Source organism: Gopherus flavomarginatus, chromosome 4, assembly GCF_025201925.1.
Source record: "Gopherus flavomarginatus isolate rGopFla2 chromosome 4, rGopFla2.mat.asm, whole genome shotgun sequence".
NCBI classification, from domain to species: Eukaryota; Metazoa; Chordata; order Testudines; family Testudinidae; genus Gopherus; species Gopherus flavomarginatus.
This window is the reverse complement of record NC_066620.1, coordinates 215,464,754-215,489,757: the sequence shown is the minus strand read 5'-3', so window position 1 is coordinate 215,489,757 and position 25,004 is coordinate 215,464,754. Positions and strand designations below refer to the sequence as shown.

Here is a 25,004-nt window from a genome sequence, read left to right as displayed (position 1 = left end):
GGCCGCATTTTGACTACATCTGAATTACAACAATTGGAATTTTAAGAGGGACAGTGGACAAGTTACAGGCTCGATGCAGGAAGTCAGACTGTGATCATAATGGTCCATTTTGGCCTTGTAATCTATAGCAGGATGTGAGACTTAATTCATTTGTTTTTAAGGCACCGAGAGACCCTTAGAGAAAAGGTACTTAACGGACCAAATATGAATATTATCTTGTGAGAGAAAAACAACTCATTCTCTCTCTGAAATCTAAAAGGAAAACAGTGCCATACTGTCTTGCTCACACGTAGCCATGTGGCTTCTGGGGTGGCCTACAGATCTGACCGTAGACAGATTTTTTTCCTCTTCACTGCAGCCTGAAGCCATATAAAACTCAGGTCCCCCCGATCTCCTCTTGTTTTTTCGATGCCTATCTTTGCACTGAACACCAATACACAAATTTTAACTTTGCTTGAAAATTAGCTAAAGGGGCCAAATTTCAAGCAAGACATACAGCAATTGGCAAACTCTCAGTGAAATAAGATTGTGCTTGTGCTGAAATGCAAAAATGCTTACGTGGACATAAGTGAAAAAGGGCCTTTTGCAAACCCTCTGCACAGGGTTGAATTCAGACTAAATAAATGTGCCCTTCATTGAGATTATTTCTCACATTGCTGTTTCAGTGATAAGCTGTAGGAAGTCAACCATCACACCAGGGGTTTTCCCTATCTAGTTTTCGCTTTGCTAGTGATTTCTTTAGTTTTTGGTTTATAGTCTAAAGAGCACATTTCCTCCCTTTATTGCTTCTCACATTGTTACCATCCACCCCTTATGGTGGCAACAATAAAAGAAGCACCATGTGGATGGAAAGAATAAAAGAATCACCACTGAACTTGGCTTGTCACTCTTGGCCAGAAATGCGTCTCTAGCTATACCAGCTTGTTGGGGACTCTCCAGACACTGAAGGGATCACTCACATATAGATGTCACCTTTAGTTAAAAAAACAAAACAGCCCTGAAAGATTCCCTGCAATACTTCTCACCCTAGAATGCATTCTTTGGGGTACAGTCAAATAACAGCTGTCTTCAGTGTGGGTGCCTGTTCAGATGGGTTACTCTCAAGCATGTCTGCTTACAGTTGCTTACATGTTTTCAGTAGTGGAGGTGCTCCAGGACGCACCTGCAGTCTCTGAGAGGAGAGAACAGTCTCCTCTTTTTGTTACATTGACTTTGCATAGAAATCTAAAATCAAAGAGCTAAAGCTATTGTGATCTTGTGAAATAACTGAGCATATTCAGAATATTTGATCAGATAAACGATGTCAATCTGCTGAGGTTCATGCTGAATAGACAGTGTCATAGCAACTGGGATTTTGTGTTATAAGATTTCACAACAATTCTATGGCTATTCACTACGTCTGATGGGTGCTTTTAGAAGTTCATGAGGAAGTTCATGCATGTAAGTTACTGCTGGGCAAGGAAATTATATATAGAAAAGGAAAAGATGTACTGGGCTCACCGTCCACAAAAGACAAGTTTTGGTGGTATTTCCCAGCTACAGACAGGATAAGACTAAGGAACTAGTACTAGAGAACGGAGGTATGCCATTCTGTCTCGTGTTGCTAGCAAGGGTAAATAGTCCAGGTCAGTGTGCACTGATGCAGAAGAACAGTTTAGTATCTCCTAAGGTTGCCACAGAAAACTAAGGAATTCAAAGTATGGTGGTTAAAGGTGTCATTATTAAACAGTCACCTAGCTGTTTTCCTCCCCAAGGAATGTGTTTGATATTTGATGCAGCTATGAGCTATCCAGTGAACACAACAGAGGTTTGAGAACCAGGACACCTGGCTTCTCTCCCCAGCTTGGTCTCTGGGTTGCTGAGAGACACTGGGTATGTCATTTAAATTTTTCTGCAGTGCCTTATTTTCATTCCTGGCAAAATTAAGATACTTTCCTCATTGAGCATTTGGGAGGCTAAATTAACATTATTAAAGGGCTCAAAAATCTTTGGATGAAAAGTCTCCAATTCCTAGTGCAAGCAGGGTCTGAATGAGCTCTCCCCTGACATCTAGTGATGAGCGGGGGAAGAGGACTTCAGGAGCCAACCTTGTTTGCATAGACACACCCACTCTACCTAGGTGCAGAGCATGATGGAGCTGCATTGCCCAAATGATCACTTTTGGTGGGTGTTGGATTACAAGTCACTTTGTTATTGAGTGCAGGGATAATAAAGGGTTGTTATCCCTGTTGTGTGAATCAGGGCAGCAGAACTGCTCTTGCTAAGCAGGGGGTAGGGGTGCCAAAGCCTAGTCAAGATAAGAGAGGGTGGGGACAGATGCTTATACCTGGTCATGTGGACTCTCCATAAGGATCCTAGACAGCATTTGACCTTTCCCTCTCTACTGTGTAATAACAGAGCTGAAGAAGTTTCAACTGAGACTCTTTTGTTGCAGACCAATAGAGCTGAAATCACCAATAACCAGGTCTAAGCATTAGAGCGGCTTTGGGACAATGTCTCCGATGAAAGAAACTGTCTAGCCTGCACTAGCCGTGAGGCTCCCCAACTACCAGCTGAAATCACTGAGAGCCGTGTTAAGTGGTGGGACCTCAAGACATCTCAGAGGGTGCGGAGCGGTGAGCGGCTGGCGGAGCAGCTGATGCCAGAGTGAGTGCCTGGACAGCGGAGTGAACAAGGTGCTTTCCTCTTACTGTAGGGTGGGAGGTGAACTTGCACATGAACTCTAGGTCTGCAACTGTGAGTAGGGTGCACTGGAGGAAGAAGGGAGAGGCATATTAAAGGAACTGTTGGGTGTTAGATTTAAGAACCTGAGGCAAAAAAGACACTGCCCAACGTACTCTGGGGTGGGTGTTTTACTCATGGTTTGATGTTTATGAATCCTGCTTGTGAAGTTTTCCCAAGTTAATGCCAAGATACTTTCCTCCTTTTTATTAAAAGTTTCTTTTCTACACTTAGACTCTGTCCTTGCAAGAGGGGATGTATTGCCTCTTAGAGGCACCCAGAAGCTGGTGTGTAATTTTCCCAGGTTACTGGGTAATGATTCAAACTGGTTATGTGTTGTATTTTTGAGAAAACCCCTACATATTAAAACCAGCCCTTGTCGTGGATGACTCCACCTGGCAGAAGGACTACACTAGTATTTGGGAGCGATCACCTTCTCTAGTCTATCCTCCTTTTTATCAGAGAAGCATCAATTTATTTAGTTTGAAACCATTCTTGTCTCATTTGTTAAACACGGGCAATGTGCTCTGCACAGTGTAGACAGATGCTGTCCCAAAGAGTTTGCAATCTAAGAAAGCCCACAGGGAGAAGGTTTTTCTGTCATTTTAATAGTTAGCTCACTTCTTGCCTGCATCCTTAAGGACAGACAAGGGGGCAGAGCACTGGAAACTGAGATGACAAAGAGCATTTCATGTGCAACTGGAGCTGGGGGTAAAGGAACAGAGGTGGGAATGGAAAAATGAGACAAATGGGGTCTTGAAATTGGTATCATTGGCAGAACTACATAACAAAAAGACAAGAGTGGAGATGCAGACCAAGTTCAAGTTGTGCAAGGCCTTGAAGGCAAGGGCAAAGTTTAAAACCAAGTGCAATAAAAAAACAGGGACCCATGTGATTATATCAATGGCCAAGCTGATATGAGTGTCAAGTTTAGCCTTGAAGCAAAACTTCCCTTGTTCTATCTTATCTTTCCTATTGCACTCTCCATTGGTCTCATGCCATTAACAGATGAAAATAAAAACGACATTTAATATCCAGGAAACTGGTGTGAAAAATATAATCCAGGCTGAAACTGCAAGCAGCATTTTTTCCTCTGATCAGACAGACCTTACTTCCTATTGAGCACTGTAATGTCAGCAGTCTGAAACTGGGAGCGCTGAAGTGAATGAATCTATCACCCGCAATACCTCTCGCCAATAGAATTATGGCATCTTTAAATCAGAAAATGTGGCAATCACAGTGCCAATGCCCTGTAGAGGTGGCATGAGAGAAACTCACTACATATTACTACAGCAACATAGAAAAGCACATTTTACTTTTAGCTTTATGTTTGTTTGCTCTGCTTAAAAATAACTAGAAAGACATTAAACTCTAATAAATTTCTTCAGTGTTTTAGCTACAGATCAGCTCTGGAATTAACGACTCCTATACGCTCTGGCTTACATACTCTACTATTTAGTACAAAATTGTAAGTTGAAATAGAGCAGATCTTTAGGAAGAAACATCCAATTTTGATCAGTGCTCAAGATGGTCAAACGAAGTTTCCAGATTTCAGAGTTGTGATACAGCATTCCAGCTCTGCCTGGTAACTATGTGAGGCACACTGGCAGGAGTCCTCTAGATTGAGGTGGCCAAAGTGTACGGATCACAGAGCACTACCATGTAGATTATGGGCCCCTTCATCTTTCCAAATGAGTTAGTCTACAGTGATGAAAGGTCTCAGCATACAGGTCTGTCGCATCTTACGTGCATTTAACATGCACTATTTCAGCTTTACATGGTTGGCAAAAACAAGAGAAAAATAATGTTAATACAGTAACTGTAGTGCGGGCGATTCCACTTGCCATTACACTCAATGTAATTTTGACTAGATGCGATTTTCGCTTTACATGCTGACTGCGGAACGTAACCCCAGCATAAGATGCGACAGACCTGTACATTATTCCAGCTTAGTCTGACCAACTACCTGTAGGTACAGCTCTGTATTTATAGACTCCAAGGCCAGAAGGGAGCATTGTGATCATCTAGTCTGATGTCCTGTATAACACAGGCCAGAGAATTTACCCCAAATAATTTTTAGAGCAGATCTTTTAGAAAAGCATCCAATCTTGATTTAGAAATGGTCAGTGATGAGGAATCCACCACAATCTTTGGTAAATTGTTCCAATGGTTAATCACCCTCACTGTCAAAAATTCAACTTCCAGCCATTGGCTAGTGTTAGACCTTCCTCTGCTAGACTGAAGAGCCAATCATCAAATATTTGTTCCCCATGCACATACTTTTTAATTGTGATCAAGTCACCCCTTTACTATCTCTTTGATAATGTAAACGGACAGAGTGCCTTGAGTCTATCACTGGAAGGAAGATTTTCTAAATCTTTAATCAGGCTCACAGGTCTTCTCTGACCCCTCTCCACTTTATCAACATCCTTCTGGAATTGCAGCTGCCAGAACTGGACACAGTATTCCAGCAGCAGTCACACCAGTACTAAATAGAGGTGAAATAATCTCTTTACTCCTACTCAGGATTCCCCTGTTTATGCATCCCAGGATCACATTAGCTTTTTTGGCCACAGAGCCGACGCAGTGGGTATTCACCCACGAAAGCTCATGCTCCAATACGTCTGTTAGTCTATAGGTGCCACAGGACTCTGTGCTGCTTTTATGATGGATAGAGTTGTTTGGTTTGAACCAACAACCATGATTTGAGGACTTCAATGGCTCAGATACAGGTTTGATACAGGAGTGAGTGGGTGAGATTCTGTGGCCTGCATTGTGCAACAGGTCAGACTAGATGATCATAATGGTCCCTTCTGACCTTAAAATCTATCATTCTACATACAAGGAGAGAGGCGGCACCTTGCTACGTAGAGGGGTTGCACTTCAATACGTCAGGAGTGATGTGTAACTTGTTTGTACCTATGTATAAGAATACACCCCAGGGCGGTGTCTGTCTGGCCTAGGAGGCAGTGGAGAGTCCCACCAATGACTGTGCCGGTCCATTGCCAGGGGGCACATATTTGTAGTATGTCATGTAGAGTCTGCTGGAAACTATTACTGTGTTTCATTTGACAATAAACCTGGCTGGGTGCCTTCGTACCTTATTGGAGTCTGTGGTCATTGGGGGCTCGCTCAAGATCTGCTATGTCAGCGATCTGCAGAGCCAGGGCATCACACAGAGGAAACACACGTACACAGCTGACCGTTATCAACACTGAACAGAGCAGAGCACCATACTGGTGGCATCTGACAACGACAGTTCTCAGTTTACAATTCATTTTGAGACCTAGCCAGTTTTTAATCCATTTAATGTGTGCTCCGCTAATTTTCATAAATTCTAGTTTTTAATCTAAATGTTGTGTGGTAATAAGTCAAACCAACATACTTCCAGAAATCAAACCAATATTCTTTCAGAAGTCTAAGTATATTATGTTAACGCTATTACTTTTATCAACCAAAATCATCTTATCAAAAAACAATATCAAATTAATCTGGCATGATCTATTTTCCATAAACCCATGTCGATTTGCATTAATTATATTACTCTTCTTTAAGGCCTTGACAAGTTGTCAATTTAACTGTCAATTGAGCAACTCCCAATTTCTGGTGCATCTAACAGTCACCAACTTAGTCTGATTAATCTGGTAACAGCCAGTGCAGATCAACTGGAATCACTAGCCTTGCTGCTCCTGCCAAGCATAGAAAAATTCAAACTGAAGACCTAAGAACCATCAAGCTGTTGGTCCTGTAGTGGATGCTTGGTTTGGTTTGACTCCTCTATGCCCACACACCCACACCCTAAAGCCACACCAACAGTGATATCAACTAAGCTCCTCAAGGCCATCATTTTAGCTACAGTACCACAATGGGAGTGAAATCTGATTGCTTGTTTTGGGTCACATTTCCACCCTTGACTAATTTGCTATTTTGGTTTGACCTACAGTAACTTGTTATTTACTGAGCTACTTAAATTGCACTCAGGTTCATTACTTGTGCATATGTTTTAGGGTTAGTTAACATAAGAACGGCCATACTGGGTCAGACCAAAGGTCCATTTAGTCCAGTATCCCATCTTCCGATAGTGGCCAATGCCAGGTGCTCCAGAGAGAATGAATATACAGGCAAACAGAGGCTGAGGCACCGTCCTTGTCCACTCCGGCTAACAGCCATTGATGGACCTGTCCTCCAGGAACTTATCTAGTTCTTTTTTGAAACCTGTTATAGTCTTGGCCTTCACAACATCCTCTAGCAAGGAGTTCTACAGCCTGACTGTGCGTTGTGTGAAAAAATACTTTGTTGGTTTTAAACCTGCTACCTATTAATTTCATTGGGTGACCCCTAGTTCTTGTGTTATGAGAAGGAGTAAATCTAGTACTTGTGTTATGAGGAGGAGTAAATAACACTTCCTTATTTACTTTCTCCACATCAGTCATGATTTTATAGACCTCTATCATATCCCCCCTTAGTCGTCTCTTCCTAGCTGAAAAGTCCCAGATTTATTAATCTCTCCTCGTATGACAGCCATTCTAGACTCCTAATCATTTTTGTTGCCCTTTTCTGAACCTTTTCCAATTCCAATAGATCTTTTTCAAGATGGGGCAACCATATCTGCACACAGTATTGAAGATGTGGGCATACCATGGTTTTACATAGAGGCAATATATGATGATATTTTCTGTCTTAGTTGCTGGGTATAATTCCTTTGTACTTAATGGAAATTACATCTAGGCAAGAAATAATGCATTCAGTATTAGGAAACTACATTTATTAAAAAGCAGAACTTCTATTAAAGGTGAATGCCAGTATTTTTATTAAGATAACAGAAATTATGGACAGAGCAATCTCTTGGAATTAAAGGACAAATATCAGTCAATTATTACAATAATAAGCTCTTTTTTGTTCAAAGAGCTTTATGAGCCAGGGCAAATTTGCACCCTCAGTTATGTCTGTACAACTATTCTGCCCCTACTGGGGCTGAATGAATTTACCAACCAGAGTTTGACACATTATTTCATTAATATTCACACCTACCACCCAGGACTGTTTGTTATTCTATTCACTTCAAATACAAGTATCTGAGACAGAGAGACTGATGCAAAAAATTTACAAAAATATCCATACTTACAGGTAACCAACTTTTACACATTAGGGCTCGATGTTTAATGGTGTCAAGCATGCATGACTGCAGCTGGCTTCAAAGGAAGCTGCAGGTGCTCAGCTCCTCTGAAAGCCAGGCCCTATGTGTCTCTAGATAAGTGGTCCCCAATCTTTTTCGTCTGGCGGGCGCCAGACAACGAGCCACTGAGGACCGTGGCTGGCGGAGGAGCATCTGCCGAAAAACCGCAGAAAATCAGTGGGATTTCGGCGACGATGCCTCTGGATGATGCTGCTTCTTGGCAGCATTTCAGCAGATGCTCATCTGCCCACCAGTATGCAGGCACACATAGATGCCCTGACGGGTGCCACGGCACCCGCAGGCACCACGTTGGGGACCACTGCTCTAGTTGGTCACTCAAACTGATGTACACAAAAGTAGCGGTCACTTGAAACTTTCAGCCCAAGTGGCTTATTACCCAAGCGCGCACACTGCAAGTCAGTACCAGAGTCTGGGTTAGAACTCTGGAGTTCTGATTCCCTAGGCTGTGCTCAGACCACACAGCTAGCTGTATTCTCCAGTAATTAGAGCAGGCAACTGCCAGGCAGGACTCCCACTTTCCAATCCTACCTTTGACAACAAATGGATCTTGGCAAGTCCCTTTGTCTGTGCTTGCAGAGAGTTGTACAATGGGAATCATTAAACTAACCCATCTCTGAGGGTGAATGTGAGCATTAATGTAAAATAGTAGGTATTATATAATATGCTGCACGAGTCCTGAGGAGTCTAAGATCCAAGGGTCAAATCCTGACCCCACCAAAGTCATTGGAAAAATTCTCTGACTTCAGATTTGATGCCAGGTATCTGGAAATCTCACCTGTTATCCTATGCCCTACCACCCCTGTTATGGTAAGCTAAGAAACATCTGCTGCTGGAAATTAACTTGAAACACCATAGGCCCAGTTGCAGCTCTTTGCTCAAAGAGGCACTTCCTTTCTCTTTTGCTTCTTTCCGGCGCCAGACACTGCCTGAATCTAGCCACCTTAAGGGTAAGAAGCAAGTCCTATTTATTTTGTTTAGCCTCGGTCTGCTGTTTTTGCAAAAAGCACATCCAATCAATGTTTAAATCTGTGAAACTGAAGGGCAGGAACGCCACAGCATGAGGCATCTGAGAGATCAGATATAGAAGTAATGTAGGATTTGGGATTTTTTTTAAATGTCTGAAAATCACTTCCTCCTTTACATACCTGCCAAGCCCAGGATTCCATGTTTCCTCTTCCTCAGCTGATGACATCAAATACCTAAAACAGAGAAGAGAGCAGTTTCCTCTAATGCTCCAGGCATTTGTGATCCTGTCAACTCTTGCATGGAAGACACTGAATCCTGGACTTGGGACTTGGCAGGTAAATAAAGGAAGAAGTGATTTTCAAACCTTTTGCTATAAAATGTAGCTATGTTTATCATTTTTACGTGTATAAATATGCAGTGCTCATAATTTGGGATCCTAAACTTTCTTCAAAAGCTATGAAGTTGACTCAAGCAGTTTTGCAGACTGCTACTGGATAGAGGCTACGAACAGGGTATAGAGGTCAGTCACGCTGTTGGACTGTTGCTGCTCTTTATACAGGATACACCTCTATTCCCAGTTATTTTGATCTGCAGCTGTGTCTCTGTTATGAAGAAATAAACTGAGCAATTGTGCTTCTAATAGTCAGCTCATGCCTTTTTCCTTCAGTGCCAGCTGTAATCCAAGGAAAAATACTTTTCTTTTAGAAAGCGAATTTAGAGACGAGTGATAGTAATTGCAATTGGAGGTACTTATTGTTGAGGAAAGAGTAAACTAATTAAATATATATAGCTTGGCCCAATGTCCAAGAGGGGTATGACAACCGTTTACAAGCATTTGCAGGGGTATAAACAACAGCGAAGGAGAGGAATTATATGGCGTGATACACAGGAATTGAAGAAGGACTCCCGGGAAGAAATCGAAGGAAACTATAGGTTGCATATTAGGAAAAATTTCCCAACAGTGAAATCTTTTAGCCTGTGGAATCCCCTCTCCAGGGAGCAGATGGAGGCCCTATCATTGGGGTCATTTAAGACATGACTGGAGAAAGCCCTGGAGAGGACATTGTAGGGAACAATCTTGTGGATGAATTCCATGACCTTGTAAGTCTTTCCCCTAATTTCTAAGAGCTGAAGTTCCCTTTTTAAAGTGGACATAATGACTTTAGTATATTTAAAAGAAACATTTAACAATCAAACTCATCGATAGCTACAAATATTCCTTGTGTCTTTTTATAGTGCGTAAACATTTATAAGCAAGAGACATTGTAAGAACGTGTTGGAACTTGTCACGGGACATGGCCTCCAGTGTGTCAGCTAGGGATGAGGTAGGAGATCACACACATTGCACCTTTCCCCAAAGGCTTCTAGCCCTTGAACCTAGGGCTGTGACTGCACTGGCAACTGTCTTAAAATCATTCCTTGCTGCACTATCACCACATTGCTCCATCGATGCCATCAGTATCGGGAGTGCTTGCACAGAGAGGACAAAGCCAGTTGCTGACATTTTTACCAGAGCCATATAGCACTGCTCAGAGCTGGTCTAGAAGATACAGTGGTATAAAATGCTTGCAGCTGCTCTACGTTACCACCAGTTGAGCTCCAAGGTTAAAAGCTTAGGGCCTCATCCTAAGAAGCTGAGGCCCACAATTCCATTGATATAGTGGTAAATTTGTGCTAAGGACACTGTTCTTTTTACAGCACTGTTAAAAATATCCTTCCCTCGGCATGGGCATACCAACAGTCACATCACACTCAACCTTCAGGAGGGAGAGAAAATAAAGAGCAGCTATGCTTTTGAATGATAAGAAGTTTAATCTCAGAAGTCACTGCCCTTGATTTTAAGTGACTCTCTCTCTCTCTGGACATCTAAATCCTCTCAACTTTTTGCTTAACAACTTTCTCTTTTCACATGCTTATTGGTGACTGGCCAAATAAGATTACTGCTGAACTACCTCCTGTAAGAATGCAAACATCTCCCAGAGGTGTTGGGATGATTACGATAATGTTTGCACAGCACTTTCATGTAAAAAAGATGAGATGAAAGGTGTTTATTATTAGACATCACCTCACAATCAGTACTTCTAGGGTGACCGTAAATTCATCTGATTACACAGTCATTTGGAAAACATGACACGTGTGCCACTTTTTCAGACAGGACTTTAAAACCTTCTCTTACATAGGCTATGTCTGCACTAGCACCTTTGTCAGTATAACTTGTGTTGCTCAGAGGTGTGAAAGAAACACCCCCGAGTGACATACGTTACACCGTCAGAAGCACTGACGTGGACAGTACTGCGTCAGCAGGAGACACTCTCCCACTGACATCACTACCTCTGCTCATTGAGGGTGGTTTAATTATGTTGACAGGAGAGCTCTCTCGCATTGGCATAGAGCGGCTAACATGGGTAATTTCTCCAGCATAGACATGGCCTTATAAACAAGTAGTCAGAACAATTCTACAAAGCAATTCCTGCAAAGGGCACTAAGTGTAAAATGAACAATAAATACTTAGTATTTCTATAATGCATTTCATCTTCAAAGTGCTTTGGAAATATTAACTCCCATCCAGTCCTGGTAGGTCGGTAAATGTTACTGCTGTTTTACACAAAGTGAAACCAGGATACAGAGAGATGAAGTTGCTCAACAACATTCCTGGTGTTCGATTTCTAGCTCTCTGCCACATCATATGACAGGTTCCCAGTCCAAGATCTCGAGGTCAGACCTCTTGCAACAATTGTCCAGCAGTAAGTTAAACAGGGACGGCTGTCTGCAATCTCCTTCCTCAGACCAAGATCATTTGGGGCACTCAGAGTTGCTGCAACATCTTTGCATTGTGTCCTGAAGGCAGACAGAAGTGGGAGAGACTGCAGTGTTAGTTATCATGAGTCACACACAGGATAGGAGGCAGGGCCTTTTCCACTGTGGGTACATGAGGCTGAAATTCTCTGTCCTGTGACATTAAACACCAGCAGCAGTCTTGTGGACTCTTTGTGCAATACCAAACAAGGGGTATTCCCCATTCTCATTTATCAGATTTTCTGGGTGCCTACCCTAACCATTAATTTTGCAGTTTCATTTAGATTTATTATTCACAGAGGCCTCTGAGCATGGAGCACCAAACAGTTAGTTGTCAGTATTTTCACTGACCTTAAAATATTTATTACTATGTGTATGTTCATTGATCTAGGCGCCTATGCCCATCAGACAGTGAGCATCTCACAAAAACACCTGGGAACTGGGAGTGGATGACAGGATGCATCACTTGATGATTCCTTCTTCTGTTCATTCCCTCTGGGCACCTGGCACTGGCCACTGTCAGAAGACAGGATACTGGGCTAGATGCACCTTTGGGGCTGGTCAACACTACGTCGTTAGGTCAACATTCCCCGCATTAAGTCGAATTTATAATGTGCTTGTCTACCCTACAGAGCCCTTCCTGCCAACCTAAAGGGCTTTTCAAATCAATGCCTGTACTCCACCTCAACGAGAGGAGTAGTGCTAGATTTGACCTTCCCAGGTCGAATTAGGGGTCGTGTAGACACAGCACACTGTAGTTTGACTTGTTTGGCCTCCAGGTGGTCTCCCAAAGTGCTCCAATGTGTCCGCTCTGACCAGCACTTTCAACTCCAGTGCACTTCAGCCAGGTACACAGGAAAAGCCCTGGGAACTTTTGAATTTCATTTTCTGTTTGATCAGCATGGAGAGCTAACCAGCACGGCTGACCATGGCTGCCCAGCGCCACAAACGTGCGCCAGCGTGGAGTGAATGGGAGACACTGGCTCTGATTGCTGTGTGGCAAAAAGAGTCTGTGCGGGCAGAGCTCTGAACCATCAGAAGAAATGATGACATCTATGCCAAAATGGCACAGGGCATGGGGGGAAAAGGCTATAGCAGGGACACCCAGTGGTGCTGTCTGAAAATAAAGGAGCTCAGGAAAGCGTACCAGAAGACAAGGGAAGTGACTAGTCTCTCTGGTGCTGAGCCACAGACATGCCATTTCTATGAGCAGCTGCATGAGATTCTAGGCGAGGACTGTCATAAACAGATAGCTAAGGGTTAATGTCCCTTTCACCTGTAAAGGGTTAACAGTGACCTGCAACATCTGACCAGAGGACCAATCAGGAGACAAGATACTTTCAAACCTTGGTGGAGGGAAACCTTTGTTTGTGTTTTTGGGTTTGGTTTTGTTCTCTGAGTCCTGGAAGGGACTAGACATGCAACCAGGTTTCTTGCCAATCTCCCTGCTACAGTCTCTTATATATGCAGAATAGTAAGTATTTAGTAAGGAAGGCGGTTATAGTCTTTTAATTGTTTTTTTTCTTTATTTGCAAATGTGTATCTGGCTGGTAGAGTTCTAATGTGTATTTGGCTGAAAGTATTTTAAATTGTATTTCTGTTGGAGGAGGCTTTTTCTCCAGTTTCTATAAGCTGAAAGACCCTGTAATATTCCATCTTGAATTTACAGTGATTTTCTTTATTCTCTTTTCTTTTTATTAAAAGTTTTGTTTTTTAGATCTGTATGATTTTTTTTCCCCCTTGTTGAGGCTCAAGGGAATTGAGTCTGTACTTAATACGGAAGAAAGAGAAGGGAGGGGAGAGGGGTGGAATCCCTTTGTTTTAGGTTCATGGAGCTTGAATCTGTATTGCCTCTGGGTGAGGGAGAAGGGGAGGGGGGAAGGAACATCCCTCCCTGTTTTAAGATTCAAGGGGTTTGAATCGCAGTAATCTTCCAGGGTAACCCAGGGAGGGAAGCCTAGGAAAGGCACTGCTGAAGGAAAGAGTTTACTTTCCTTGTGTTAAGATCCAGGGGGTCCAGGTCTTTGGGATCCCCAGGGAAGGTTTTGGGGGGACCAGAGTGTACCAGGCACTGGAATTCCTGATTGGTAGCAGTGCTACAGGTTCTAAGCTGGTAATTGAGCTTAGAGGAATTCATGCTGGTACCCCAATTTTTGGACTCTTAAGGTTCAAATTGGGGAAAGATACCATCACAAGGACCCCACCAGTACCTCAACACTCTCCGTAGCTACCTCCCAAGGGATCCAGGCAGCCACAGGCAACAACAAGGAGGACATTGTTGATGAGGACGGAGGAGGAGAATGCGCAGCAGGCAAGTGGAGGATCCATTCTCCCCAACAGCCAGGACCTTTTCCTAACTCTGGAGCCAATCCCCACCCAAGACTCACTGGTGTGGGACTGTGATGGCGGGGAAGGCATCTCTGGTGAGTGCACACTTGTAACAACACTACAGGGGTTAAATGCAATTGTGGTTAATGTTTAATTTGAGGTAAACAATAGGGACACAGTGGCAGCCAGTGCAGCCACACAAAGGTTGTTCCCCAGAAAAGCCTATTTATGTTCCAAGAGTTCCACACTAAAAAGTGTCCCCTGGTGTGTCCTCACACCGTCTATCCTTTCGTCTGCACTTGCCATTCCTGCCTGCAAACTGAAATCTGCTGCCCAGCGCTCTGCCATGTGTTGTACCTTGTTGGCTGGCTGAGTACCTCAGGGAATGTATTTACTGCTGTGAATTCTTTCATTCATTGCAACAGTTAACCTTTTGTTTTCAACAATGTATGTTTTCCTTGCAGCAGCAACATTTTCTCTGGGTGCCTCCTCCACTCCAGCACAAAGGCTGTCCCAGATTAGAAGGTGAAAAAAGCGGACAAGGGAAGACATGTTCTGTGATTTGATGCATTCCTCTGAGGCTGACAGGGCCCAGCTGCATGCATGGAGGCTCACACTCTCAGAGAGCATGTGCATCAACCAAGAGGGCAGGGAAGAAGAGCGTAACACGCAAGAGGAGATATTGCAGCTTATTGGGGAGCAAACAGGTTGAGGTGCAGGAAAGGCAGCTAGACCTTAGAGTCCCAGTGCACCCAATGATGAACCAGCTTCCTTCCTCACCAAGTTCTATATCCTCCTCTCCCAGATGTCCTAGAATGCAGGGAAGGGTGGGAGGAGAAGAGACAAGAGCTCCGTTAGCCCTTGAACTCAACTCCAGGGGATGGTTCATGGAGCAGAAAGCTCTCGCTCCCACAGCTTTGATTGCTAGGCAGTGCAACTGTAATAAGCTGTGTCCTTGCCCCTCCCTCCCTGTGTTATCAGGCCCTTATCTGGGTATCATTGCTATTCATTGCAGTCTCTGTTCAGTGTTTGTTAGCATAATAAAAATGCATGAAATGAGGACAAGAGGCTCTTTATTCACTGTGCACACAGTGGTTGGTGGGGGGTTAGTTTACAGGGCAGTACATGCGAAGAAGGGGGCAAGCTGGTAAGGAACAACACACAGAACTGTCACATCAGTGTTGGATCATTAAGGAAACTGGTTTTCAAAGCCTCTTGGAGATGCAGTGCACCTTGATGTGCTCGTCTTATTGCCCTGGTGTCTGGCTGCTCATCATTGTCAGCCAGGCGATCAGCCTCAACTTCCCCCCCTGACTTTCACAGATATTATGTAGAACACAGAAAGCAGCAACAACAATAGGAATATTGCTTTCGCTGAGGTCTAACCTAGTGAGTAAGCTGTGCCAGCGCCCCTTTAATGTCCAAAAGGGGCATACCACTACCATTCTGCACCTGCTCAGCCTGTGGTTGAACTGCTCCTTGCTGCCGTCCAGGCTGCCTGTGTACACCTTCATGAGCCACAGGAACAAGGAGTAGGCTGGGTCTCCAAGAATAACTATTGGCATTTCAACATCACCAATGGTAATTTTCTGGTCGGGAAGAAAGTTCTTTCTTGCAGCTTTCTGAAGAGTCCAGAGTTCCTAAAGATGTGCGCGTCACGTACCTTTCCCGACCATCCCACGCTGATGTCGGTGAAACGATGCCTGTGATCCACTAGCGCTTGCAACACCATTGAGAAGTAGCCCCTGCGGTTTACGTACTCTTTGGCAAGGTGGTCCAGTGCCAAGATAGGAATGTGTCTTCCACCTATCGCCCCACCAGTTAGGGAATCCCATCATGGCAAAGCCATCCACTATGTCCTGCACGTCTCCCAGAGTCACTACCCTTCTTGGCAGAAGTGAATGGATTGCCCTGGCTACTTGGATCACAGCAGCCCCCCACGGTAGATTTACCGACTCCAAACTGATTCCCAACTGACCGGTAGCAATCTGGCGTTGCGAGCGATCGTCACGCTCTTCTCAACTGGTAGAGTAGGTCTTATTTTGGTATTTCTGTGCATCAGGGCTGAGGAAAGCAATTTGCAAAGTTCCATGAAATGGTCTTATGCATTCGAAAGTTATGCAGCCACTGGGACTCATCCCATACCTACATCATGATGCAGTCCCACCAGTCTGTGCTTGTTTACCTGGCCAAGAAGCGGCACTCCACTGTGTCAACAAGCACGGCTGCCAGTAGGTGCGAATTGCACCATTCCACGGCTTCCAGCACTGCTATCTGCACGGCATCACATTCTTTCTGCATGGCTGCTCCTGGCTGGGCTCTGCAAATACCGGAGGGCAATGCGCGAGGTGTTTGTGACGCTCACATCAACGGAGTACAACTGAGCGGGATCCAGTGCTTACTGTGCTATGGTGTCCAAACGAGTAACCCAGGCTTAGGAGTGAAAATGATTGTTTGCCATTGCTTTCAGGGAGGGAGGAAGGGAGGAGCCAAGTGCATCATGGGAGGCTGATGATATGTACCCAAAACACCTCATGGAAATGTTTTTGTCCCATCAGGCATTGGGAGCCTAACCCAGAATTCCAATCGGCAGCAGGAACTGTGGGATAGCTGCCCACAGTGCATCACTCTGTGAGCTGATGCTACCCACGGCAGTGGGGATGCGCTCCACCGATGGAATGTGCATAGTGGGGGGACACACCATCGATTTGTAAAATCGGAGGCTACTGGTCAACTTTAATAAATTCGACCTAATTTCGTAGTGTAGACAAGCCCTTGGTCCTACCCAGCATGGCCATTCTTATGTTTACTTTATAAATTTCCACCACATTAGTCTGCAGATGCTGGACTCTTTTGGAAGGGGAAGGAAGCATCACAGTAGCAGAACGGGGCTTGCAGTTTAGTGAAGATGCTGCAGTATGTCATCATCCAATTTCTTTTTGTTAAGTCTTCTTACCCTGAACTAACTCCAAGCTGCATTGCTGTCATTGTATGCATTCACAGAGAAGAAAATCTCTACGGGAGGGCACACAAACTACGAAGGGAACTAGGCTAGACGCTGGTGTCCAGGCCCCCGTACGTCCACTTCTGGGCTGCAGAAAGATAGGTGGGGGGGCGGTGTAGAGAAATGTTAATAAGACTCTCTGGGATCAGGATCACTGTCTGACTTTCTCATAACACCTGAGCTCACCCCCCATCCCACCCCAGACAGGACTGAGCGTATCCTGGCTAAGCGAAGGAGGAGGGAGAGCCCCCAAAAAACAAGGCCCCAAACATTTCCACCACAGGGAACTGTTGTCCAACGCAGCCCCCTTACATACCCAAGGACCTACCCTGGGGACAGAGAGAGAGAGAGAGTCTCCAGGGCCTTTAGCCAACACCCTACCTTGCCACCCCACATGGCCCACTTGCCTGGCTGAACTTAACCACCCCCATACTCACCCAATGGCCCTCCTCCCTGTCTAACAGTGTGCCCAGCCAACACCTCCAAGTATCACCGTATCCAGCCACATCCCCTAGGGCCTGTTCCCCTGGCTGACACCACATCCAGTGACCCCACACACCCCCAGGGTCCCTTCCCCTGGCTGACAATCACACCCAGCGACCCCACACACCCCCAGGGTCCGTTCCCCTGGCTGACACCATACCCAGCTATCCCCACACCACCCCAGGGTCCGTTCCCATGGCTGACACCATACCCAGCTACCCCACACCACCCCAGGGTCTCTTCCTCTGGCTGACACCATACGCCGCAACCCCACACCACCCCCGGGTCTGTTCCCACATCCAGCTATCCCCACACCACCCCAGGGTCCAGTCCCACAGCTGACACCATACCCAGTCACCCCCCTGGGGCCCACTCTGCTGATACCATAGCCAGCCCCACACACCCACAGGATTCACTTCCCTGGCTGACACCAAACCCTGTCACGCCCACCAGGGCCTAATCCTCTGGCTGATATCATTCCAAGCCCCCTGCCCGTGCGGACAGGACTTGCTCTTCCGCTGACACTGCACCCTGCCCCCCCACCCACGGGCAGCCCATTCCCCCAGCTGGCACTGGCCCAGAACACAAAAGCAGCCCCAGCAGAATAAGGAAGATCCAGTCCTCACCCAGCTTAGAAATAAGGAGCTCTTGGCATCACACACTGCAGACAAATCATGGAAGCCTGAGTGCCAGTGGGGAACACAGCGGGGAGGGAAGAGCCTGTTGGAGCAGGGGTGGGCCAGCCCAAAGGAACAAGAGGCACCCTGGAGGCAGGATCAACGCCACTACTTGGCAGGTCTCCCATACCTGTGCCAAGACAACATGGGGGTAGGCACAGCTCAGACAGAATCAGGCTTGGTTCTAGCTGCCTCAGTACAGAGCAACAGGGTTTCCATTCTTCCTGGAGTCTCTTTGCAGAGATCAAAGCACTTCTGTGAGGGGTCATGGGAGGCAGTTGGGAAGCGGCACAGTTTGTGACGTGTGGTATATAAAAGACTGCTGCACGGCCACATGCCTGCACAGTTTATAGGGAACGCGGCTTGTTCCCTTTTTTTGCTTCTTTATACATATTAAGTCTGAGAGGTTTCCTGCCTACACACTGCCAAAAATAAAGTGGGCTGTAGTGTAACGTACTTTAACATCATAGGGTTAGGAGGAGCTACAAGGGTCATTTAGACTAAACCCCTGCCAAGATAGAGGATTTGTTGTGTCTAAACCATCCAAGACAGATGGCTCCAGCCTCTTTTTTTGAAAACCTCCAAAGAAGGAGATTCCACAACTTCTGTAAGTAGTTTATTCCATTGTCCTACTGTTCTTACAGTTAGGACTTTTTCCTGAGATTTAATCTAAATCTGCTATCTTGTAGTTGGAACCCATTGCCTCTTATTCTGCCCTATGTGGCAAAAGAGAACAACTTTTCTCCATCTTTTTATGTCCACCACATTCCTTGTGTACCAAACCAGTGACGTTGTCAGAGAAGGAAATCCAGCTGGTTTGGTGTCACTTGTTCTTGGTGAAGCCATGCTGGCTACTAGTGATCACCCCTCCATCCTCCCGGTATTTGCAGATGGAATGTTTTATACATGGCTCTACCAGCTTCCCAGGTATAGACCAGTCAGCCTGGCTTCGATAGCTTCCCAGCTCCCCCTTTCCCCTCTTGTTAAAGATGGGCTCTACGTCAGCCCTTCTTCAGTCTTCCAGGACCTCACCTGTCATCCAGGAGTTTGCAAATAATATTGCTGGTAGTGCTGAGATTTCTTCAGCAAATTCCTTCAGCACCCTGGGCTACATAGCATCAGGCCCTGCTGACCTGAATTCATTCAAATAAGCAGACGATCTGACATGTTCTTTACTTAACCCAAACTGCATTTCTTTCCCTTTGATGTCTATAGTAACTTCACTAGTTGTCTGGTCACTTTATTTTGTGTGTGAAGATTGAAGCAAAGGAAGCACTGAGCATTTCTGCCTTCTTATCTCCTATTACCAGCTCACCTTCTCCATTGAGCAGCAGGCCCACGCTATCCCTGGTCTTTCCTTTTTGTCTGACATATTTGGAGAACTCCTTGTTGCCTCTAACACTTCTTGCCAGTTGTATTTCATTTCTTGCCTTGGCTTTCCTGGCTTGGTCCCAACATGTTCATGCATTTCCCATGTATAAATCCTTCGTGACGTGCTCCTCCTTCTATTTCCTCTATTTATCCCTTTGGGGTTTTAGATAGCTAAAAAGCTCCTTGTGCAGCCATATTGGCCTCCTGTGCTTATCATCTTTCCTCCACATCAGAATAACTTGATGTTGAGCCTCTAATATTAGATCTTCTTGACCCCTTCGACTCCTTTTCTTCCTAATTGGTCTTTCCATGAGATCTTGCCTACTATTTCTCCTTTCCATAGGATCTTGAATTCTATCAGATCACAATCACTTCCTCCCAAGTTCCCAGAAGAAGTGATCAAGATCTGATAGAATCCTGGAAAACTAACGAAATAGGAACACCACAAGAGAGTGAAAGTTAAGCAGTTGAGCAGCCCTTACCTCTTGTGCCTTAACTGAAGTGGTAACTTAACTATCAACAGCCTGCAAGACAGGCCTTCCAGAAACACCAGGAAAGACCACAGTTGACCTTGCTGATGTCTCTAGAGGCATGTTCTCAGTCTGAGAGCTTTGACCACCCTGTCCTTTCCATATTGCTAAATAGCAGGAGACACCCACAGCGGTCTGGCCATGTTAAAGGCTGTAATGGGATGTAAAAGATTGAGAACCTTGCTCTAGGGGTTGACAACAAGCAGGAAAGTTTTAAAGGAAACCCCAATCATACTTTTAGTCTTTCTTTATCAATCAGAAAGAAGCAAGAGGGGGCACAAACCCAATTGAAGAAAAAAGATACTTAGCCGGTCACCTTTTACATTACCAACCTGTCAATGAGTCAGACGTCTGAAGCTTGATGGAGGTTGATAAAGTAAATTAACATACGGAAAGGTCAGATATGTAGTATAACAAAACCTATGCAGAAAAGAGTTTGCAATATAATCTCTCAAGAGTCAGTTTTACACCATGCCCTTCAGTGGGGAATGAGACACCCTTAAGAATCCTAGCGTGAAGTCCTAGTCACCTCTTTACTTAGCCTTTCCTTTCTGTTTATTCAGCACTTACCCCAACTAGCTGATTATCATTTCCACATTTTATCTTCTAGCCAGGGTATGGTTAACACAGGACTTCATGGATGACATCAAGGCTACCTTGATTTATCAGGAAAAGGGCGATGAAAGCTGCAGCTTCTTCTAACCCCATCTGCGTACACACATAGTAGGGGGACAGTCTAGATTGCCACATGTCTGGCCACCCTTGGTCTATGCAACTGAATCCTGAAGTTGTTCCTGAATTGCCATTCTGGCAGGATGAAGCAATACAACTGTACATCAGAAGCAAGCCCACATCTCCAACACAGTTACTTTGATATGGAGCTAGCTTGACACCTCTTGGCACAGATTTAGTCAACTCTCTGTTAGGAGGTACCATGCTTTACAAAAGGAGGGCAAGCTTTTACCAATTGCTGGCTTGCTTTGCTACTCTATCATGATTCCCATTCCTCTTTTTTCAAAAAACAACACACAGAAAACATACCAACCAACCCAACAATCCTTCAAACACAGATACTCAGAACAATTTACATGCGAATTGGGTCAGAAAAGAATGCTATGGGTAAAGAGGAAAGACAGATACCCCTTACACATACACACTCTCCATAGCCCTTTTTGGCTGTGATCTGGAGTTGAACTATCAATGGGGGCAAGGAGAAGAAAAGGAAGGAAGGAAAATAAAATGGACCCTTGATTGATTCCTTTAAAAAAAGCCCACTGTCCCTCAGACCCAGAAATTCACCAAAATGCAATGCCTGACAGTCACTCTCTGCCTCCATCTGGAGGCCGCAGACCTCAGCTTTTCTTTGGATGCTAGTCTCCTTTGCTTTGTTCACACTAGTGGTAGCAATGGTAGGAACCCACCTGTAAACAGGTCTCCAGGAAGCTATTTAACCATTGCATTGTATAGAGTCACTCTGGAGAATGTTCATTTACACGGTGCCTAAAATACCAGCATCTGCCTGGAGCCGTGTTTAGACTTGGGCTCCTATCACAATGCTGCACTTGCTGGAGCTAAACTCGTGGTAGCAATTTATTGAAATTTTAGGAAAAGTTTCTTATGGTAGACACGGCACCTCTAGCTGGTAACTTAGTCTTCTGGAGTGATAGAACTGCAACATTATTGGAGAGATGTAAGAAGAGATTCAATGAGCTGTTAGTGGGAATGAAGAAATAAGCAGGTCCGTGAAACACTGGAGTTGAAAATGCATGACAAACTGGTCTTTTCTGACCCAGTTATGGACCAGGAACCCATTGTGCAAGGAGCTCTATAAACATAGAACAAAAAGATGCTCCCTGCCTCAGAGTGCTAAGTAAGGGACAAGAAGCAACAGATGAACACAAAGACAAGGGAGTACAGATGACAGACAGCATCGGTCAATATGATGGGAAGTGGTCTCAGCACAGCAGCAGCCTAGCCATTGTCACTTTTTTTTTTAAATCTGCATCACACCAAAGGAGAGTTTTGAGGAAAGATCTGAAAGTGGATAAAGAGGCAACTTTGTGGATGTGTAAGGTGAGTATCTCCCCAGGCATGGTGGGGCAGCATGGGAGAAAGCATGAAGATGCTTGTTTGTAAAATTAACATATGGGCAATGGAGACTTGCATCATAAACTGATTTGAAGTGAGCCCACTGACAGCTCGATAGCAAACAAGAGATGACAGGTAGTCTGGGGATTGACGGTGAAGGTCCTTGAAAGTGAATACAAGCAGCTTTTGTTTGATGCAATAGAGAAGGGGAAGTCAGTGGAGAGATTCAAAGAGAGGGGTGACATGGTCAAAGCAACATATTTATACAGTATAGGAACTAGCTCACTGATCTGACTCCTCTCCGCCCCTCACCCCCCACATATAGTGCGCTACTTGGGCCCAATCTACAAGGAGTACCTAACACATGCAGTATACAAGCTATGCACGGATGAAGATTAAGTTTTTGGGTAGCATTATTTCAAACAAAATGCTGTAGGAGCTGCTATGTTTAAATGTGGAGATTTACCAAGAGTTACATGAAGTTCAGACAGCTCTGGAACAAGAGGATTCAGAACAAAGTTGTTAAAATACATGAATAAAATTATATAAAAAAATATTCTTTCAACATACTCACGAGTTTGGCTGTTAAAACCACAGCATGGCTAAAATGGGAGACTTTTGTAACAGACACTACGTTTCTACAGAACAGAGTAAACCATTTCATAACATTCTAGTTCTGCAAATTATATCAGGGACAGGGGGAACTTTGAAGCTGCTTCATACTAAAACTGTAGAGATCACACTTCTGTTTTATTATGAGTGTAAAATACCCATTGCCTTAGATACTCTGCATCTTCTTGACTGCTTTCTAGCCACATCCAGTGCCTAGAAGCATTTCAAAGTACAGCTATGATTTTGCAGTCATAGGCTGCAGTATAAATTATTCTTCATAGCTTGCTTCTGCTCATGGTACTTTCCTTCAGTTTAGATTTTGGGTTACAGAAGAAAGTCCTAGTGCAACCAGATCAAAAAGTTTAATTTGTGCTAACTGGAGTTTGGCTGCTGTTACCTTTCCTAAGACCATAACAGACCAGATCCAGATAAAAAGCTAGGAAGAATAATAATTACCACAGAGCTGGTGGTAACATAAAGAGGATCTAAAGATAACTCTAATTTGCACTTGGAAGATGCGGGACAGCATAAGATGTAGTCTTATGTGTACCACTAGGAACTAGTTCTATTTGTCCTGGTCATCTAAGGAATCCTCTCAAGATGGGCCTTGATGACTGGTGTTATGGGGTAAAGGAAAAATGAGCATGGAAATTATCTTAGTCAAGGAAAGATGAGAAGTCACTTGTGTGTGTTTCGATGCCCTTGGGACAATGAATGTTGATGGTGGCCTTAGCCTCTCAGTGAAAGCACAGTCTCTTTCTAGACTGGAAGTGCTGGAAGTTGAGGATCTGATTTTCAGAAGTGATGGGAAAAGGTATCACCTCAGTCCCATTCACACTAGGAGCCAAATAAATCCTATATTCTCTACCTGTCAATAGATTTAGCTGGGTTCCTCTGAGGGACATGAAGTAGCAGAAATGATGAGTGCCCTGTTCTGGGTAAATTCTGAAGGAACAAGTCACTAGCTACTTCATCCTGGGTGTTTCAAACAGTCCAGTAGGAGGTGCACTAACTAGAGCAGGCAGCAGGCAGCTCAGGAACAGCCACACTGGTTCAAACCAGCCAGTGGTCCAGTCAGTCTGATATCCTGTCTATGACAGTGGCAACACCCAGATGCTTCAGGGGAAGGTGCAAAATCCCTGTGTTGTACAACTATGGAAAAGTTTAATTTCCACTAGGAAAGTTTCTTGTGAAGCCCAAGCAATTAAATTTTATGCTTCAGGGTGGGAACTAAGTGTTGTCTTTTATCACTGGCCTCAGTGTCACAGTATGCCTAGGCTGAAGAAACATTACATTAGGTGGCAAAATTGCTCCTCCCTTGAAGCAAGGATTAGATATCTTAAAATAGAGGTTTTCTTTGAGTCTTGGTAACCTTATTCTGGGCACTAAACTTAGCTTCCTTGTTTAAGATTTGTGTATTTTTAAGGGCAGTAGAGACCATTCAATTATCTAGTCTGACCTCCTCTAGAACACAGACATTAAATTCCATCCAGTTATCCCTGTATTAAGCCCAATAACTGGTGTCCCACTTCATCCCAGGTGGCGTCTGGGATTCAGATGGAGCCAGTAGAGGTGGCAATGTTATCTAGATCCCTCTCTCCGGCCCGGTCTGGTCAGGACATCCCTCAGGATTAGGATGAAGAAAATCTGGGGTCGCAGGAAATGGTGGGTGTGGCAACCGGGATGGTGAAGCTCGCTCCATTAGCCTCCGTCTATTCTTCCATATCTGCCCGCCCACCGCCCTGAAATGTCTTTCTTTTAAGACCCAAAAAGGGAGTGATGGATGGAATAGCCCATGCTTGCATTATATTTTGTCCACCCATTAGGCCTAATATCCAACACATCAATTCTGGTTCATTAATTTCTGGTTCCACAGTTTTTGTTTTTAACATACATGACTGTAACATTGTCCTTGAGGTATATTAAAATGGCCTTTTTTGCTTCTCTGTATGGTTTTCTTTCATCTGTTTATAACATTTATTACTGAAAACTTTTCCCATCAACATTTGTTATAGGTTACTGTAATATTTTATGAACTTTTATATACTTTTTACAATTGAGCGCACAATTAGGGTAAATCTGTAGGCCCAATTATCACAACACACACACACTCCTTAGTATAGCTATGTTGAAATGAAGTTATGCCCTCTGTACCTCATTAAAACCACTGGCCACAGAACTGTATTTTCTGGAATGAACTGAGTCCCATGGCCTTTAATATAACAAAACTG

General features: G+C 44.4%; 1 protein-coding gene across 10 annotated transcripts in view; it reads right to left on the bottom strand.

Moving 5' to 3' along the window:
* ASXL2 (ASXL transcriptional regulator 2) overlaps positions 1 to 25,004 on the bottom strand; it is a 245,057-nt gene that overhangs the window by 106,190 nt on the left and 113,863 nt on the right. The window contains exons 1-2 of one of the 10 annotated variants that reach the window (XM_050948711.1): positions 9,064 to 9,108; positions 2,691 to 2,750 (exon numbers count right to left, since the gene is read on the bottom strand). The exons of 7 other annotated variants lie outside the window; for them this stretch is intronic. In XM_050948711.1, the coding sequence (XP_050804668.1) occupies position 2,691 (1 nt within the window). In that variant the 5' untranslated portion in view covers positions 2,692 to 2,750; positions 9,064 to 9,108. Of the gene's footprint in view, positions 1 to 2,690; positions 2,751 to 9,063; positions 9,120 to 25,004 lie in introns of those variants that run through there. 2 more of the 10 variants (XM_050948703.1, XM_050948713.1) reach the window with 2 other exon arrangements.